The 20,392-nt window shown below is 33.5% G+C and overlaps 1 protein-coding gene across 1 annotated transcript in view; it reads left to right on the top strand.

Annotated features, from left to right (window-relative positions):
- LOC144970693 (uncharacterized) overlaps positions 1 to 9,923 on the top strand; it is a 108,285-nt gene extending 98,362 nt beyond the window's left edge. The window contains exons 7-16 of the mRNA XM_078910594.1: positions 323 to 387; positions 667 to 727; positions 1,369 to 1,450; positions 1,913 to 2,063; positions 3,363 to 3,443; positions 4,355 to 4,460; positions 5,049 to 5,146; positions 6,096 to 6,191; positions 6,998 to 7,071; positions 7,413 to 9,923. Coding sequence (XP_078766720.1) covers positions 323 to 387; positions 667 to 727; positions 1,369 to 1,450; positions 1,913 to 2,063; positions 3,363 to 3,443; positions 4,355 to 4,460; positions 5,049 to 5,146; positions 6,096 to 6,191; positions 6,998 to 7,071; positions 7,413 to 7,524 — 926 coding nt within the window. The 3' untranslated portion in view covers positions 7,525 to 9,923. The remainder of the gene's footprint in view (positions 1 to 322; positions 388 to 666; positions 728 to 1,368; positions 1,451 to 1,912; positions 2,064 to 3,362; positions 3,444 to 4,354; positions 4,461 to 5,048; positions 5,147 to 6,095; positions 6,192 to 6,997; positions 7,072 to 7,412) is intronic.
- The last annotated feature ends 10,469 nt before the right edge of the window (positions 9,924 to 20,392 follow it).

Raw genomic sequence — 20,392 nt, 5'->3', positions numbered from 1 at the left:
TGTTTTTTTGTATTGTATTTTTTTGTTCTGCTTTGTTTGTCACTATTTCATTCACACCTTTTCAGATGTCTATCATTCACCTGCAGGCCTACCTGCACCCTAGTTTGTCAATCAAAATGATATGTGAGTTGAGAAATAAGATGATCCTGTTTCTAGGCCATCCTCTTTTTTTCTTTTCAAAAATAGTTTTAATCATTTTTAGATTTGCCAGTAATTCTGAGCTCGTTGGCAAAAAATTTAATATGAGCTGTACAGAACAATTTTGACTCCTAACCCTATCTTTTTTTAAAAGAATATATATACATTTCTTGATACTTTACAGAGAGAGTCATTGCAATGTCTTTTCCATCCAAGGGGATGATGGCCATGTATCGGAATCCTGTCGCTGTAAGTAAATGTTATTTTCTTTCAATCCAATACAGATAGGGTACCAATTTACTGAATCAGTTTGGTTTTTTTATAAAGTAATTTTAACAATTTTAAGAGTTTTATTTTTTTAATCTGCTAAAATGCTTCTTTTTTTTTTTTACATCCGACCTAGCTAAATATTATTTTTGATAATTCTAAAACATCTAAAATATAGTGCCATTATTTCATTCTTCATTCATTTTACTGTAAAACAATTATCCCTTTTTATTAATTTTTATTTCTTACCAAATTTTTTAGGAGGTTGCAAGATTCTTCAACACAAAGCACAAAGGTCATTACAGGATCTACAACTTATGTAGTGAGTAGGCTTCATTTTTCATCATTCTTTTACAGGTGGTGTTAGATTTTATTATAACCTTACCTCAGATCTTGCTATCTTTGCCAAGAGAGCAATAACGTTATACTTAGGCTTTATAATATCAGTTTAAGGCATTAAGTCAACATGAAGAACTGCAGTTAGCCCTTTTATACCGGTGTAATTTTAATGGCTTTGTAGTCTAGTGGTAGGACACTCGCCTTCAGATCTGTTAGTTTATGGTTCAAAATCCTACTTTGAGTGGCACAAAGTTGTCCTTGGAAAAGGATTTTTATTAGCATTCTCTCACTGTACTCAGATGTTAAATGAGTAGGCTACCTGGTCAGTAACATCATTGTCTCTGTCGAAAAAATAAATTGTAATAGTGCCTCACATGCATAATGTTTCGTCCAGCATGTTAAGCTTTGACTTAGGAGCTCTTGTGAAGCGCTTTTGGTACATTGTCATTGAGTGGATATTGCACTATATTGGGGGTTTTTTTTAGTGTTTGTTTTTTTTCATGAGGGGAAGGGGTTTTTTTTTGTTATTGTTTTGTTTTTTGTTCTTTCACTTCATAAAGTTTAAATCTTTGCTCTTGTGTACTGTTCCCCGTTCAACTTTTACACCATTTTCAATCATTTCAGGTGAAAGAGATTATGACGAAACTTTATTCTTCAACAATGTGGAGCGGATATTTATTGATGATCACAATGTCCCAAAGCTGAGGTAATCAGAAATTTTAGAATTTTCAATTTTAAGCATTTAAAATGCAAAATATGTATATTTTAGAAACTCTTTTATTCCTATCCCTCATTTTCAACAAACAGTGATTGGGAAATCTAAAGATTTGCTTAACAGTAATTTGTAATAAAACTGCAACTTATGCAAAGTGCATAGAAAAATTATGTATTTATTTTACTCTCTAGAAACTGGATAAGCTCTGGTTCTTGATTTTATATATATGGAATTTTTTAAAGGGATTTTATAGTTTTTGATAGGAGCAGATTGCTTATTAGTAGCAAGAAAAGAAGCCAACAAAAAATCAAAAAAATAAAACAAAAATAGACTAAATAAGACATAATAAGACATCTCCAAATGGAGATTCTGTATCATGGTGAAGAAAAATTAGAATTAGCGCTATGACTATTTAGTTCAAGAACGATTAATGACTGTAATATTTTCCTACAGAGAGATGATCGATTTCACAGCAAATGCCCGAGAGTGGATGGCTGCTGATAAACAAAACATCATTGCTATCCATTGTAAAGGCGGAAAGGGCAGGACTGGCACGATGATTTGTACATGGCTCATTGACTGTGGATTGCTAGAAAGTGCTTCGGTGTGTATGAATTCTATTTACTGTTTCCATCTGAAGCCTCTCCATTTTCACCTTTTACTAGTATTTTTACGATCCAAGGTTTCAAGCAGCCCCCATCATTCTCTACTTTTGCTATGAATTTTATAAAGATTTTGTCGTTGAAAAGTTAGAACAAAAGAGAGTGTCTTTGGTTGTGGCCTTGATAATGTACAAGTCTGATTTTCTCTCCAAAAAATGATATATAAAGCATTGCAACAGTCACCAAGAAAAAAGGAACAATGCAATGTATTCAGTAGGATCAAAATACAAACATGAATTTTAACCTTGAGTACTATCTGCCATTGTTTTTAAAAACAAAGTTTATGCAATGTTTATCAAATAGCACATACCATGTTCTTTTAAAAAATACAGCTTATTGAAGATAGCTTGTTGTACATTTTTCTTTTGGTGATCGTCACTGTGTTCTGTTTTGAAATTATTACGTTTCGAGAGTTTTGTCATATTTTTGGTAAAATCGTGGATCAAAGAATGAGAGAGAGAATAAGTCAAATGCCATGAGAGAGAGAGAGAGAGAGAGAGAGAGAGATAGAGAGAGAGAGAGAGAGAGAGAGAGAGAGAGAGAGAGAGTGTGTGTGTGTGTTAGTTAGTTAGCTATTGATGGTTACATGGTCTAGATCAATGTTAATTGATTTATAATTGAAAATTTACTTTCCTGATTCATGATCACAAATATATCTCTGGATTGGGTCCTTTGACCTCCTATGGTGGGCAAGAGGTCACTTGCTGTGCCTTCTATCCCCTTATATTTGTTTTCCGAGTTGCTTTCTGTCTTTGTCTTGGAATTGGATTGCTGGAGTCCTTAACTTAGAGGAAAACAGACACATGTTTAGTATTAGTTTTCAGAGATGATATTTTTTTTTCCAAGTAAATCATCTGTCTGTTATGTATTGTTAGTTATGTTTTCTGTTTTGGAGATATTCTGTAAACATTTGAGTATATTCCTCTTAGTGGGATCCTCTGCTAGCATCTGGATGAGACTTTTAGGTTATCTCAAACTAATTACAGTGATGGTATATATTTATATGCTCTTGGAATCTACATTTGTTCCCTACTTGAACCAATTCCTCTTTGCCTCACTTTTTCTTGGGTGTTTTGATTGTAAATCTAGAATCTTTTGAATATTCCATTTTTTTCTTTTTGCTGGAGCTGATATGACCTAAATGTTTTGCAAGAACTTAAAAACCTTAAAAACAAAACAAACAGGTGTACCTTTCTTTCAATTTATTTCTTGTCTAACTCTTCAATCATTTTTGTGTGTAGGAAAGTTTGGAGTATTTTGGGGACAGACGAACGGATCTCAGTAAAGGCAGCACATTTCAAGGGGTAGAAACACCCAGTCAGGTAATCATCTTATTTCTTCTTTCTAATGTTGATAATTTCCCCTTTAATAAATTGGAAGAGTCCGGACTTATAACATATAACATTAGTGATGATTATAATATTGTTATAGAAAAAAAAAGTTAAGAATGATTTTACTGAAAATCAAATCCATGCCCTTTACATAGGTCCCCCACCCTCTCTACCGATTATTGTTTTTGTTCTTTCTCGACCACATAGCGAAGTGTTTATTCTTAAGGTGGTGTTTCCATCCCCCTCCCAAAGTGTCTCAAGTGCTAGCAAAGTTCTAAAACTAACTGAAACAATGCTCTAAATAATTTTTCATATTTAAATTAATGATAATAATGATAATAATAATCATCATAATCATAAAAATAATAATAATCATAATCATAATAACCATAATAATAATAATAATAATAATAATAATAATAATAATAATATAATAATAATAATAATAATAATAATAATAATAATAATGATAATAATAGTAATAAGAATAATAATAATAGTAATAATAATATATAGTTTTTATATAGCGCCTTACCCTGTATCTCAACAGAGAAACAAGCTAAAAGCGCTTAACAGTAACGTGGCAACTTTTACTCAAACAAATAACCACTCAAACCTGCATGCAGTATGAAATAAAGCAATATAATAAGGGGTGCCAAATATGCAAATGCATGTTCGCAAATTTTACAAGTCAATTTGGCTTCACAAGAATGAGATGTCTAACACTACGTTCTGTTCTCATTTCCATGTACATTAACTTTACGATATGATTGATTGGCTGGTAAAATACTAATCTGAATCAATAAATACACCCATATTTTGAACAACCTTAGCAATTTCAATTACTCTATTTCCTAAAACAAAAATTATAAATTCTTTATTTTTTATGTATTTGATTCCAGAGTCGGTACGTTGGTTATTATGAAAAACTCAAGAATGCATTTAATAGGCAGCTACCTCCCAAGAAGATTCTAAAATTGGTCAGCATCAAAATCAACAGTATTGGAAGTAAGTGTTACAAATGCTACCACAACAAAACTTCCTATGATTAAAAAATGCTTACAAAAGTTAATCCTTTAAAAGTTAGATTTGATTTTACTATTACAGTCTTGATGGTGTCACTTAGAGAAAAATAACGGCAGTACAACTGGGTCATCCATGATGAATTCAGGGCTTTATTCAAATCTTAGTCACATTGCAGCTGGTTCTCTATGGATGAAAATGAATAGGCATTCAGTTTTAATGGAGGAAATTATCATTTGAAAAAAAAAAAAACAGTCGCTCTGTCAAAGATTAAATAATTCTAACAATAGTTAATGGTTAATATATCACCTTTTTTCTATTTTATTAGAGTTTAGTGTGAATACTCGTGACATTTTATCAAAAATTATGCATACAAAAATATCAATTCTTATTGGCTCAATATTGCTCTTTTTGTTTTAATAGATATGCTTCATATATAATAATTTCTCTGGAATGGTTTACTTATATTGTCGTGCTAATGCATCTCAGATTTTTTTCAGTCTTTTATCACTTTATTTATTTTTTACAATATTCTTCTCATCAATTTTATCCTCCCCTTTACATTTAACCCAGATGTTGGCAATGGGGATGGGAGTGAGCTCTTTATGGAGTTAAGGCAAGATAACCTGCCTATCTTTGATTGCAATCTTGGAACACAATCGAATTGTGAGGTAAATGCTTTCTCTTCTTTTCTTATCACATCTTATCGTATAATATCATTTCACAATCCCACTTAAAAGGGCTTTTTTTTTATACATCAAAGTTACACGGAGTTGATGCTTAACCTGTACAGTATATCGTCTTATAGCAAAGTCAAATAATGTTGAACATGCTAGGGGCTAGTTGGGTGGTAATGACTGGAATGGTCTGACCCTGGCATTATGTCCTTGTATATATGACATACTCCGTTTGACTCAATTGTGAATGTTTACTCAGTTTAGAGAGTGCTTAACAAAGTCAATAGTAGTCAATAATAGGCAACTTGTACGGTATGAAATGAAAATTTAGTTTCATGAAGCCTTTTGGGGGAATAAAAGAAGCAATTATGATGTGCATTGAGCATGGCAAAGATTTAGAAAGCCGTATTTAAACATGTCCTTTTTTTATTCTTTTATGACTTATTGACTTTTAGTGTCTTTTGCCTCCTAGCCATACACTTGGAACAAGTCCTCCGCCTCTTCTATCCTCTGTGTGAGATCTCTCCACCGTTCATGTTCTTCTCCATAGATCTTAGAGACAGGATCTTCTGATAAATATATTTTGTGCTGACAATTTTAACTGTTTGATGTCCCTGCATAATAGTGTGAATTGTCTTTGGTGGTCGTCTTTTTATTTAACCTGTCCAGACTTTAAAATGCGTTCATGGCATAGCCATGGTTCATGGATTTGTTTACTGGTATTTCCACGCCTCTTCGTGGTACATGGCCAAAAAGTTGCCATAGGGCCTCTAAAATTTGAAGAGAGAGAAAGAGAGAGAGAGAGAGAGAGAGAGAGGGGGGGGGATCTTTCATTGCATTTTATTCTTTTATTATTTTATTTATTTATTTATCTATTTATTTTTTTAATGCTTTATTTGATGTCAGTTTCTTTATGTATTTACCAACAACTACTTATTAACAGGTGATAAAGTATGACAATGATGACAGCATCGTGATCACTCTGTTCAACTGTCCCAACATCCACGGAGATATCAAGATTATGTTTAAAACCAACAGCGTAAGTGTCAAAGTTGAAAAAAAAACAACAATATTATAGAAAGCATGAACATTGCTAACTATTGTAAATTCATCTACCCATGGCACCCAGATTTGAATTATCTGGGGGGGGGGGGGGGGTTTCTTTTAACAGTCCACAGCTTTTATCAGCTTAGTATTCAATGATTTTTTTTTAATTGTAAGGTGCTTAAATATACCAGTGACTTTTTGCCATTGTTTATCCCAAATGGATGTGCAAAGGCATTTCCTCCCATCCATCTGGATTTTACGCAAAGTAATATTGTTTTAATTGTTTCTTGTTGTTGGCTTTTTAACCTCAAAAATACTCTGTGCTAACAATAGTTCTTCAGAGCCATTCTGCCCATGGAGTCGGAGTTTATCCCGGTTTCTATAGCGTGAAATGGACAAAAGCAATTGCATGCTATCCTTTGGATAGGATGATGTAACAGACTCAGCTACCCATTCACTGCTGGATGGACAGGGGGGTCAGAAAAAAAATCTTGACTGCACCATGTGAAGCGAGTGCTCTTCCAACTGAACTATCGGAACCCCCATTCTGTACTAAGCATTTTGTTTATTTTGAATCAATTATACATATATGTCATATATATATATATATATATATATATATATATATATATATATATATATATATATATATATATATATATATATTTATATATTTATATATATCAAAGAAAGCTACTCATGATTTGAGATATTACATTTAGAAATCAATTAGTTTCATAATTCATGACATAAAATCACACCAATAATTTTTTTAAAAATCGTTCTACTTGTCACCAGAAAAAGCTGCCAATTGGCTACGATAAGTGTCCTTTCTACTTTTGGTTCTACACGTCATTTGTGGAAGACAACAAGTAAGATATTTCACCCATTAAAGTAATCTGAATAACACATAGCAAGTTCGAAATAATGCTTTGGAGACCTTATATAGTTATAATGTTATTAAGATCAGCTTCACCACCACCACTGTTATTATCATCATCCTTATCATCATTAACATCAACACCACCATCATCATCATCATAATTTTTCCACCATCATTATTATCGTAATCATCATTATCTCCACCATCACCACCATTATCATCATCATCATCATCATGAGCCACCACAACCATCAGCACCACTGCAATTGCCACCACCACTACCTACCATCATCATCAAAATCATTGTCATTTTCCTTTCCATCTCATTAGCCTTGTCATTCCGAGAGAAGAGTTGGACAACCCTCACAAGAAAAAGACCCACCACGTTTTCAGGGACAACTTCTCTGTTGAACTCCATTTTAACGATGCCAATGAATCGTGAAGAATATATTTCGTAATGAGTCCCCTGCAACTAGTGATAAAATTAGATTTTTTAAGACCATCAGCATATATTTCATTTTGTTATTTTATTGAGTTGGTTTATGTCATATTGTGATTTTAATACAGTTGTCCTCATAATTAATATAAAAATTTGATGTGCCTAAGCTATCTACTATAATAATGAGAAACATTGACCTGATGACATCTGTAAGTCAAGAAACCTCAAAGTTCTGCATTTCTAAATTATTTGTAACCAATAATTTTGTCATTTATGGTGATTTTTAAAATATACAATCTGGTGAATGAATATATAAAAGTTGGGTAAAGGAAAGAGGTGGCATAAATATTTAGAATTGAGTGCATAATAATTGGATTAAGTGTGTCTAATTAAAACATCACAGCTTGAATGATTCCTTGCTTGAGTTCCTAGCTTATTACTGGTTATTTTATTATATGGTTTCTATCTGTAATTTCTTTTCGTTTCCATGGAGCATATCTTTTTGATGTTTACTTTTGTATTTTTGTTTTGTTTTGTTTTTCTTGTGTTTTTTTTCTTCAATATTTTGTCCTTGTTGGTGTGAGGGGGGAGTGATTGTCTTTATGGGGTTTTTCATTATTTTATCAGACAAAATCAGACCTGCCTACTTGGAAATTTTTGATTCCCAAATTTTAGGAGATAAAAATTTAAAAAGTCGCTAGGGTTAATTTTATAGATCAACAATACAATTTACCATCTTAATTATTAAATAATACTTCAAAATCCTTAACATTATTTAGCCTGGCATCAACTTTCATTGTCAATAAGTTTTAAGGACTTAGAAATGCTCATGAAATTCTGAATCCAATTTACGAATTTTTTTGTAGTAATAGGCAAGTCTGGACAAAATGCATAAATGACGTTTCTTTCTTAGAGCCATGATTACAAGCTATTATACTGTCTGGTTACTGCTGCTGATTACAATGTTTTCCTTTTCAATTTTAGTCGTTGTCCTCTCTCATTTTCCCAGCATTCTGTTAAGTTTTCTGTCCGCCAGTGTCAGAGAATATAATCTTGAAATATTACAAAGTTTTTGTTTTGCTCTGGGGTATTTGACAGATCTACGCAATGTAGAGTCGTTCCGTCCCCTACCGTCCACAAAGAGACTTGTCACACCTTACAAGGACAAGGGAAATAATTTGTCCAAAACAAGCACCATAAATAATACCGTTTTCAAAGAACAATGTCGCAAAATCTTAAGACATGATGGTAGGTTTGGGTTGTCAACTGACTTTTCCCCGATAAGAAATATTATCCATGTTCTAGTGGTGTTAAATATATGATGTATCTTTCCCCTGCCGACCACATTCTTTTCCATCGTTCCCCTACCACCCAAAGCCTGATCCCCTACCAACCACCCGATCTTACCACTAACGGAACATTATTATGATGCACTACAATTTGATATAAATCAAATGAATAGCAAGAAAGGCTGTACGGTAAATATCATCATAAACAGAAAATCTCGTGTGTTATCTATTTGATCTGTCTGGGAAATGGTCAGTAAGGGAACGAACGACTCTTGTGCTTTGATGGCCATGATAAATAAAATAATTAGTTCTTTGATACATATTCCTACAAGCATGATATTTACTTCAATTCCATACCCCTCCTCGTTTTCCCCCCCCCCCCCCCCCCCCCCCCCCTTTTTTTTTTTTTTCACTTCTTCATTCCTATGTTGTTAACACTGGTTGATTGTATATTTCAAAATGTAAATCTGAAAGTTGATCTTACATTTTACCTTTTTATTCATGTTTGATTTTATGATCATAAAGAGATAAGCTTTTTTATAGGTAAACAAGAACAATCCAAATGATGAATTAAGTTTTGGGTTTCCCGTTTATCAACAGGAACAGGGTTACCAGTTTGGAATTTTTATTGCCAAATTAACAAAAACAGGCATTTTTTTTTTAGTCTTTGATCATGGAGAGAAAAAAAATTGGGTCTGGCATTTTGAGAGCTTATTCCTGTCATTTCTTTTATTTTACTTATTTAATTGAGAAATTTCACTCATTACACAAACGGCAGTGGGATTAGAAAAAGGAAACATTGTTATTTTTTTTAAAAAATTATTTTAATTCTTATTTTTGTGGATTTTAACAGAAAAGGTGATATCTGAAGAAAAAAAAAATGGACGTTTTTTTGACATTTTTTTTTCTATGATTTATTAGCGATTATTGAAAAATCAATCTGGCAACCCTGGGGCAGAATTAGAAAATAGATAGAATCATTAACTATGGGTGATTTGAAGGTTGTTATGTCTTTTATGTAATTTTTTTTCAAATTAAAAAAAAATAATAATGACCAAAGAGATGTGTTACATTTGCCACCCATTGCGAACATTTAACAAAAGAAGAAAAAAATCGAGCTTGATTCCAACGTTACATTCCGTGAGTGATTTGTTTTGTTTTTCTGAGTATTTTGTTTTCCTTTTACTTTTATGATTAATGTATTATGAATTAATATCATTCCATACTTGGCAGTTAACTAATATCTTGGATCGATTTTGATCCAATCTTACCCATGCAACCCCAAACTCATGTATCTATACAACCACACAAATGTTCTCATAAGATGAATCACATTCAATTCATTACATAATTATATATAACATATTATAAGGTGATATCAACTTGTTTGTTCAATGGCGATGACTAAATTTATTGAGCTGCAAGGAACTGTTTTACAACCATTTTTTGATTGTTTGTTTTCACAATAAAAATTGCTTCTTAGTTGTGATATTTTAGATTGACTACTGTAGGTATGTACGTTTAACTCATTCAATGAAGTGTTTATGTATATTTTGAATGTGATATACTTTGTAAACATTTGAAAAATTTTCCCCTTCGGCGAAATTATTTGCTTACGCCTAGATGGGACTTTTGGATGATGTCAAAATAGGCACATGGGTGGATTGCTTCTAGAATCTGCTGTTCCCTATATTTAAACCACCCCCTCTGTTTTACTTTTTCTTTTGGTGCTTTTAACTTCAGATCAACCAACTTTACCTCTACCATCTTCCTTTTTCTGGTGCTGAAATGACCTAACAGTGTCACAAACGCTGTAAATAAACGAAAATACGAATGGAATGTGTACGATTGATCTCCAGATTATAATAGCTACATGCAGATGGTAATTCAACTTTGAAAACGATTCGCTTGCCTTAATTCATTGATTTGTTGTTTTATTTATAAATTATACAAAATAATAGATATGTCATGTTTTGTTTTGATATTTATCATTTACCACCTGAAATTGATATTATGTTGGAATGGCTGGAATACTAAAGAAATTAACTCTGGGTAGGGTCTTTTGACCTCCCACAGTGGGCATGAGGTCATGTGCTGTGTCTGCTATCCCCCTACTGTTTCTGAGTTGATTTCTATCTTTGTCTTGGAATGCAAGAGTCCTTGGCCGAGAGGGAAACAATCGAATGTATAGTGTTAGTTTTGGGAGGTGATATATATATTTTTTTTTGAGCTTATCTTGCAAACATTTGAGTGTAATCCTCTAAGAGGGATGCTGTGCTGGTGTCTGGATTAGACTTTTAGGCCATTTCAAACTAAGTATATTGATGGTATATTCTTGGAATCTTCATCTGTTCCCTATTTGAACCATTCACCTTTGTCTTACCCTTTCTAGGGTGCTTTAATTGTAATTCTTAAATTCTTTTGACCATCTCATTTTCCTCCTTTTTTACTGGCGCTAATAAGACAAGATAAGGTTTGAGGATCTTGATTCATCCACTTCTGGAAATTTACATTGGGTATTGTTATAAACTAATGAATTTAACCAAATGATTAAACAATAATAATAATAAAACAGTAAATATAATGATATGACCTAAACGTGTCTTACGGGCCGTAAAACCGTTGAAAACAAACCAAGAAATTGAATTATATTCATAATTAAGAAACATAGAACTTGGGTTGAGTTTACATTATGTTTTATTGGGGACAATCATGCCATACTCTGAAAAACTTTGGCGCGGGTGGTTGGATGGGAGCATCACCCTTGAATCATATACCTATGATGTTCGCATGGGTGTACGATCCGATAGTGATGTCGTTTCTTCTTCTCTTTACTAGCCTATCCTGCTTCTTTGGTTTGTGATTGTATTTTTGATAGGGGATATTTTTTTTCCTGTAAATCCTCTGCCTGTTTGTTCTTGATTATTTATAATTTAGCTTATTATATCTTTAGGTTATGATTTTGATTGACATTTGTACTATTTTTGTTAGATTGCTTGTTTTTTTGTTTCAGCGGTCTCTCATATAACCTCAATTGTGTGGAAGAGACCTAAAGCAACAAACAAACAAAAAAAAAAAACTTTGGCCAGAAAGCTTGTTCTTCAAATATTAATAGATCAAAATGACCTTCGCCCTGACATAGTTCCTTTTTGGTGAAATGGGTGACATTTTATCATTGACTTAAACTTAAAGCTGTTCGCTGGCACAGTCAACCGACTTTACAGCCTTAGCGGCCTTCATGATTTCTGTGCAGAGGAATCTCTATTTCTGACTGTTTGATGCCATGTCTCTGATGTTGTTGAGGTTTATATTTGATGTTAACTGGAGGTTGATGTTTGGCAATCTTTTGGGGTCCTAGTTGAGTGTAATCAACAATGAGGTGACTTGGCGTCCTTTGTGTTTGGGTCCCAAATTGGTGAAGTAGAATGACATAGCTTTATATACTGGTATTTCATTATCTCGTCTCAGGATATGTCCAAACTGGTTCCACTTGGCTTTAAGTATTTGGAGAGAGATTGGTGTTTCGTTACATTTTTGGTACAATGCTTTGTTTGTCATTTTTGGAGGGTTTTTTCATTCCCATACCGTTCTGTGTCTATTTTATAGTTGATAACAAATAATTTAACTCCAACCCTTTGTATGTACTTAGTATATGGTGCTTGTTTCAGTTCTATTTTTATTTGTATCCATTCGATTGACCGTGTGTGTTGAATCATTTCATGTCAAATTACCATTATAATTGCCTCTTTTATTTGTGATATCAATTTATTTATTATTTACGTAATCGATTGCATATCCACCGCATCATTTCTAGTTTTATTTGTATCCATTTGATTGGCCGTGTGTGTTGAATCATTTCATGTCAAATACCATTATAAATGCCTCTTTCATTTGGGATATCAATTTATTTATTATTTATGTGCATCGGTGACTGCATACCCATCACACCAGAGGATTAGAGATGTGTAGTCAAATTTGTTTTCTCCTTTTTTTTTTTCTTGTTTTCTTTTCTTTTCTTTTTTTGGTCGGGGTCGGGGGGGGGGGGGGGGGGGGGGGTTGGATGTTTTATTTGATTGGGGTTTTTTGGGTTTTTTTTCCTTATTGTATGTTTTCATGTTCTTTGTTTGTTTTTGTTTTGTTTTTGTTTTTTAATAATTTTTATTTTTCCATTTTGGACAAACCGCAATTAAAAATGTGACTTTCTACTCATGATGACTATTAACTCAACCCTTTACACCTATGTCTACGCAAACTTTTGTATAAATACACGAACTATTCCAACTTGTATTTTTTTGTTTTTGTTTTGTACAGGTATGTAAAGGTTATACATAATATTATATATAGACTTACCTTCCATGTTGCATTTATCTGCCCTCTTTTCATTATGATGGTGATATATTATACTCAATATGTGACCCATCGCCCGAAATCGGTATTATGTCTAGGTGAACCAGATGCTAAAGAGTGATTTTTATGTAAACGTTACACGAAATGAGAAATGTTCAGTTTTTGTCACTGTATGAAATCAAATCTGTTGTTTACACCAAACACAACAATTTAACCCAAGTTTCCTAGTTAAGACAATGAATTCAATTCCTAAACCACTCTGATACAATAGGGGTCCCGATAACACATTTAGTATAGCATTAGCTTCACAAGCAATGGGATCGAGATCGATCTCAGGTGAGTTGAGATTTTTTTCTGACTGCCCCCCCCCCCCCCGTCCATCTAGCAGTGAATGGGTAGCTGGGTCTGTTAGATCTGGTGGAAAGTACTTTGCGATAGGCTAGCATCTTATCAAAAGGGTAGCAAGCAATCGCTATTATCCGTTTACACTATATAAATGGGGATAAACTCCGGATTCATTGGTCTGATGGCCCTGAGGGACTACTGATATACTATTTTTAGGCAGTGAGTCAATCACATGTGTGACCCGTCATCCCAGAGTGGTATTAAATGTCAGGGAGACCAAGTTCATCAAAATTCTGAATTTAAAGTCAAAATCATTAGATATTGAATTACATTTTTTAGTACTTAAAACAAAACTCTGTTATCATAATTTCTTCTCAATTTAGCATATTCAAAAGTTATTATTAGTTAAAATTGTCAACACTTTAGCAACTCCGACATACATAATACCCATTTAGGCGATGGGTTGGTTATATTATAATTATTAGCTTTATTTATATTTCCTTTATATAGTTTCACAATTTTTTACCAAATGCACTGTTCTAATAAGGTTCAAACTTCGAATAATATTTTCTATATACAGTCTATTTTATATATTTATATGATCCTTTGTTTCGTTTCCCCTCCATAGTATACACCTAATTCCTTATTTTGAATGTTTACTAACTGTTGATTGTGAAAAAAAAAAAAAAAACATCAGATGGTTTTGTCATAACGTTTCTGCAATACACTGACAAAACCCCTATTTACAATTTGGCCAGAAAACTTTTTACTCCCCATATCGATATTTTAGAATGACATCCGCTCATAAAAATATTCTTAAACACGAGACTCCAAAGAATTCTCTGAATTGAGATATATTGCCACGCTTGATTGGGAGGGGGGGGGGTTATCATTTTGATTAAATTATATCAGAAAAACTAAAGTTTTATGGCCAAAATGTAAAAGATGCGATTCTTTCTGTGTATTGGTGATTTATATTTATATTTAGATTCTTCAGTGTTCGACCTAAATTTGAATGAACATCTTAAAGCTGATAAAGGTCACGAGTTTCAGATTATCTTCTTGTTTCACTGCCGCCAAAAACGTTTGGCTTAAGATTCACATCAAGATCATGTGATACTTTTGTTTTGTTTTTTTTTGGATATTATGATAATAATCAATAGTCTGAATCATTGTTTGCACACGAATAATCTATACACACACCATCTAATGAAGTGGGTTCTGTTGGTTTATATTAATATGCTTTATACAGTGGAATCAGCCCTCCAACAACATCAACGTTAAGAACAACAACAATAATATTTAAAAAAATAAAAACAACAATAACAATAACATCATCAACAACTACAACAAAAGAATCTGAACTTTTCAGAGATACAACCATCGCTCGCTCAATTTGCGAAATTGAAAATGTGCAGCCTTTTTGAGGAATAAAGAAAACACATGCACACACACACACACACACACACACACACAGAGAGAGAGAGAGAGAGAGAGAGAGAGAGAGAGAGAGAGAGAGAGAGAGAGACAGACAGACAGACAGACAGACAGACAGACAGATAGAAGGCATAGACAGGGAGACTATAAATTCAATTTTCAACATATTATGAGTAATCCCTTTTCAGGCGACGAGTAACACAATACAGCATTTTTGCATTTCATGTTTGTGTTCAATGCCATTGGGATAAATATAGTTTAAATTCAACTATGCTTTTGTGTATTTTGTCTTTTCATCAGCTTTCAATGGTGCCTCACAAAGTCATGATTAACATTATATGTATGTCAACCAAATTTGATTGTATGTGTTACAAAAATAGGTGTTATTGGAGAGAGCGAGAATGAGCAAGAGATAGAGAGAGAGAGAGAGAGAGAGAGAGAGAGAGAGAGAGAGAGAGAGAGAAGGATAGAGGGATGTAGAGATAGACTGATAAATAGCTAAAGGAGATAGATAGATAGACAAATAGAGAGATATATACACAGAGAGAGAGAGAGACGGGATTTTTTTAAAAAAGAGAGAGAGAGAGAGAGAAAGAGATACAGAGAGAGAGAGCGAGAGCGAGAGATACAGAGAGAGAGAGAGAGAGAGAGAGAGAGAGAGAGAGAGAGAGAGACGGGATTTAAAAAAAGAGAGAGACAGAAAGAGGGAGAGAGACGAGTTTTTAAAAAGTGAGAGAGAGAGAGGGACAGATAGACACACACACACACACACACACACACACACACACATATATATATATATATATATATATATATATATATATATATATAGACACAAAGAGAGAGAGAGAGACACAGAAAGAGAGAGAGAGAAAGAGAGAGAGAGAGAGAGAGAGAGAGAGAGAGAGAGAGAATATCGAATTATAAATAAGAAGTTTTTTTAAAAGTAACCGTATGAAAGGGCTAAAGAGTCTTTGCACCGTGAAATGTGGGGGGGGGGGGGGGGGGATGTGTGTATTGGCTATTGGTTTTCATATTTAGTCAGCATGTTTATTTATGACAATAAATTCAGTATCAGAATCGAATACTCAAGTATCAAATTAGATAAAACAAATAGCGGGTGGTTGGATGGGAGCATCACCCTTGAATCATATACCTATGATGTTCGCATGGGTGTACGATCCGATAGTGATGTCGTTTCTTCTTCTTCTCTTTACTAGCCTATCCTGCTTCTTTGGTTTGTGATTGTATTTTTGACAGGGGATATTTTTTTTTCTGTAAATCTTCTGCCTGTTTGTTCTTGGTTATTTATAATTTAGCTTATGATATCTTTAGGTTATGATTTTGATTTACATTTGTACTATTTTTGTTAGATTGCTTGTTTTTTTGTTTCAGCGGTCTCTCATATAACCTCAATTGTGTTGGAAGAGACCTAAAGCAACAAACAAACAAACAAACAAAAGATAAAACAAATTCAATTTCATTAATTGTTTTAAAAAATCATGTCATTAGCAGTGAGAAATTTTCTCCATTTTTATTCACTTATAACGATGTATACTTATTTACAGGTCCTGGGTGGGGCCTTTTGACCTTCCTTGACGGGCAGGAGGTCACTTTCTGTGTCTTCTATCTCCCAATATCTGTTTTCTGAGTTTCTTTCCGTCTTTGACTTCTGGGTGGGGTTCCTGGCCTCCCCATAGTGGGCAGGGAGGTACTTGCTGTGTCTTCTAATCTGTTTTCCAACTTGCTTTCTGTCTTTGTCTTGGAATGGGATTACTTGGTTTTGTCCTGGCCCTGGCCTGAGTCCTAGCTGGGAGGGAAACAGTCAAATGCATAGTTATTGTTTTGGGAGATGATATTTTTTTCCTTGTAAATCATCTCTCTGTTATGTATTATTATGTTTGTTATTTTTAATGTATAATTTAAGCATTTGAGTGTATTCCTCTTTGTTGGATTTTGTGCTTGTGTCCGGATGAGACTTATAGGTGATCTCAAACTAAGTACATTGATGGTTTGCTCTTGGAATCTACATCTGTTCCCTATTTGTTCCCAGTTCCCCTTTGTCTTCCTTTCTCTTGGGTGCTGTAATTGTAATTCTAGAACTTTTTACTATACCATTTTCTTCCTTTTTACTGGCGCTGATATAACCTAAATGTGTTGCAAGCGCCGTAAAAGCCTTAAAAACAAACAAAAACAAACGTCTTGGACTTGGTTTTGTCATTTCCCTTGTTTGAATCCTTGGTTGACAGGGAAACAGTCAAATGTAAAGTATTAGTTTTGAGTGATATTAAATGTAAATCATCTCTTTGTTGTATAATGTTATCGTCTTTGTTTTGAATATTTTCTTAATATTTGAGTGTATTCTTCTTAGTGGGATCCCGTGCTGGTGTCTGGGTGAAGCTATTAGGTGTTCTCAAACTAAGTACACTACTAGTGTGCTCATGGAATCTACTTCTTTTCCCCATTTGAACCAGTCCCATTAGCCTTAACTCTCCTCGGGTAATTTTGATTGTAAATCAGTTTTTTTACTATCTCATTTTCTTCTTTTTTATGATATGACCTAAATGTCTCACAAGCGCCGTAAAAACCTTATTAAAAGAAAAACAACAAAAAACCTTTCGTTGTTTGAATGATAAAGGAGTCATCCCATGCTCTAGACACTACACTTTAGGTCATAACAGTGACATAACATTACCAAAGATAGGTTCTCCCTCTTATTATCTTAGGTTGTTTTGTTTTGCTTGAGGTTTTTAGTGCTTGTGGCATAACTAAAGAAAATTTTCAAAGACAAATCAATAACTATCATTTACCTTTTATGCAGAATGAAACTCGGGTTCGGAGTTGAATTGACCTAAAAGTGTCATCGGTACAGTAATATTTTCAAAAACTAACAAAAACAAAATAATATATGTTTAGGATCCGGCCATGTTCCTTTTTCCTCGAGCTGATATGACCTTGAAATATTGCAAGCCCCTGTTAGTCTTATAAAATCAAATCCTTTAACTGGCCATCATATGAAACAAAGCGGTTTTTATTATTATTATCATTATTATTATTATTATTATTATCATCATCATCATCATCATCATCATCATCATCATCATCATCATCATCATCATCATCATCATTATTATGATTATTTTAATCATCATCATCATCACCATCATCATCATCATCATCATCATCATTATTATTATGATTATTTTAATCATCATCATCATCACCACCATCATCATCATCATCACCATCATCATCATCATCATCACCATCATCATCATCATCATCATCATCATCATTATTATGATTATTTTAATCATCATCATCATCATCATCATCATCATCACCATCATCATCATCATCATCATCATCATCATCATCATTCATTCATTCATTTTGTTTTCACCGTTTGATCAACCCTCATAAAGCTTAATAAAAGCCTCAAAGCACATCGTACCTACGATATATTATTATGACTGTTCTCCGTTCATTATTGACAAAACATATTTTTGACATTTTGGCCGGAAAATTCTTCACAGATGATCTACCGTCTACAGCCGGTATTGTTATGGCTGGTTACTATAGATGCCAGATTGGGATATTTTAAAGTTAAAATGATCCGAATTAATGAATATGAAAATGTTAATTCCTGCAAAGCGGGAGACTATTTGTTCTATTTAAAATAAAACAACAGCAAAAATAAATAAATAAATAGATAAAAAGAGAAAATAACATAAAACTTAAAATAAGTTTTATATCTTTGGTTATTAATTCGACCCGCAGCATCTAAATTACGATGTTTCATTGATATCAAAATAAACTGAAAGGCCACTCTTACAATCTGTTCAAGCCCAGATATAGATAAGAGGTTCGTAAAAAAAAATTACCCAAAGAGTAAAATTGATTTATGGAACAATTTAATATACCAGAGCCTGTGATAGATTCAAAATGTGTCAATATATTGAACTTCGTACTCTGGAATGACACGTATTTTAAAAATTTGGCCAGAAAACTCGTTCTTCAAATATCGATCAGTTTAAATGGCCATCATCTTGGCAAAAAACTCCGAAACCTGAGACTTCGCGAAGTCGCGGGTTTAAGAGTTTTTTCAACTTGTCAAAAAGTCTCATATAAGAGACCCGTGAAATCTCAGATGTTTAATCTGAGACTGTTTATACGTTGGGGACAAGGCTACCTGGTTGGGATCATCTTTATCTATCAAATAGTTCTGACTAAATTAAGAATAAAATAAATGGCATTTTAGCATTCTACGGCTCTATATTTTTTACTCTAAGCGTCCCTGTGCGTGCTAACCATTAGAGTAGAGATTCACCATCACGATTAAATCACAAACATTGATTCTACTTTATTACGAATAGCCATCACAAGTTTTTGATGTACAGACTTTTTACGGAACTTTTGTTTTGTTTGAATTTTATTCGTTTGTTTGTTTGTTTTTAGTTTGTCTTTCAAAATAAAACGTGAATAATATACCAAAAATGTTTTGATTTTGTTTGTCTTCTTTAATTAATTTTTTTTTTAATTTTGATTTTTTTTTCTCCTCATTGTAAGGTATTGTTCGGGGTTTGTTTCTTTTTTTTTTTCTTTTTTTTTTCTTTAGCGATTACTTCAATTTGAAGAAAATAAAGTGAGGCTGTGGTCTTGTGGTTTGATATTTGGGTTGTGATATGCATGTCTCTGGTTCGAGTCCCGTGTCGGCGCTGCAAGGCTGAGCCCTTGAAACGGGCTCTTTACTCACATTATTTCAACATACTCAGGTTTAGAATGAGTACCTAACGGGTAACAGTCTTGTCGTTGTTGGGAAAAGAATTATAATAGCGCCTTATAAGTCTCATGCCCCGTGAGACGTTGTTGTTGTTGGTTTGGGCCCTCTAGAAAACCGTTTTGATTCAATGGATATCGCGCCATTCAGGTGTGGAATGAGTACCCGGCCGGTAAAAGCATTGTCTTTGTCGAAAATAATAATTGTAGTAATGACGCTTTACAGCATAGGCCTCGTCACATGATGTGTTGGTTTGGATCCTCTTCAAAAGCGCTTTGAGCACATTTGATGGATATTGCTCTAGATAAAAACCCACATCTTAGATATCTATATGTTTTATCCCTGCTTTTGTTTTCGTAATTTGGAAGTGAGGGTCCATGACGATTCCTTGGAATGTGCTCCAGAGATTTCAGAAAGCTGGGTGGGGTTCCTGACCTCCCATAGTCGACAGGGAGGGACTTACTGTGTCATTCTATCTCCTTTTTCTATTTTCCAACATGCTTTCCGTCTTTGACTCGGGATGAGATCACTTGGTTTTGTTCTGGCCGGATACCCTAACAGGGAGGGAAACAAGTCAAATGTATAGTTAGAATTTTGGGAGATGATATTTTTTGTCTTGTAAATCTTTTATTATTATTTTTTGTTTACACATCATATTATATGATCTATAAAC

This window comes from Berghia stephanieae, chromosome 4, assembly GCF_034508935.2.
Source record: "Berghia stephanieae isolate SIO BIC M18660-M18661 chromosome 4, UCSD_Bste_1.3, whole genome shotgun sequence".
Taxonomy (NCBI): domain Eukaryota; kingdom Metazoa; phylum Mollusca; class Gastropoda; order Nudibranchia; family Aeolidiidae; genus Berghia; species Berghia stephanieae.
This window is presented reverse-complemented; position numbering and strand designations above follow the sequence as displayed.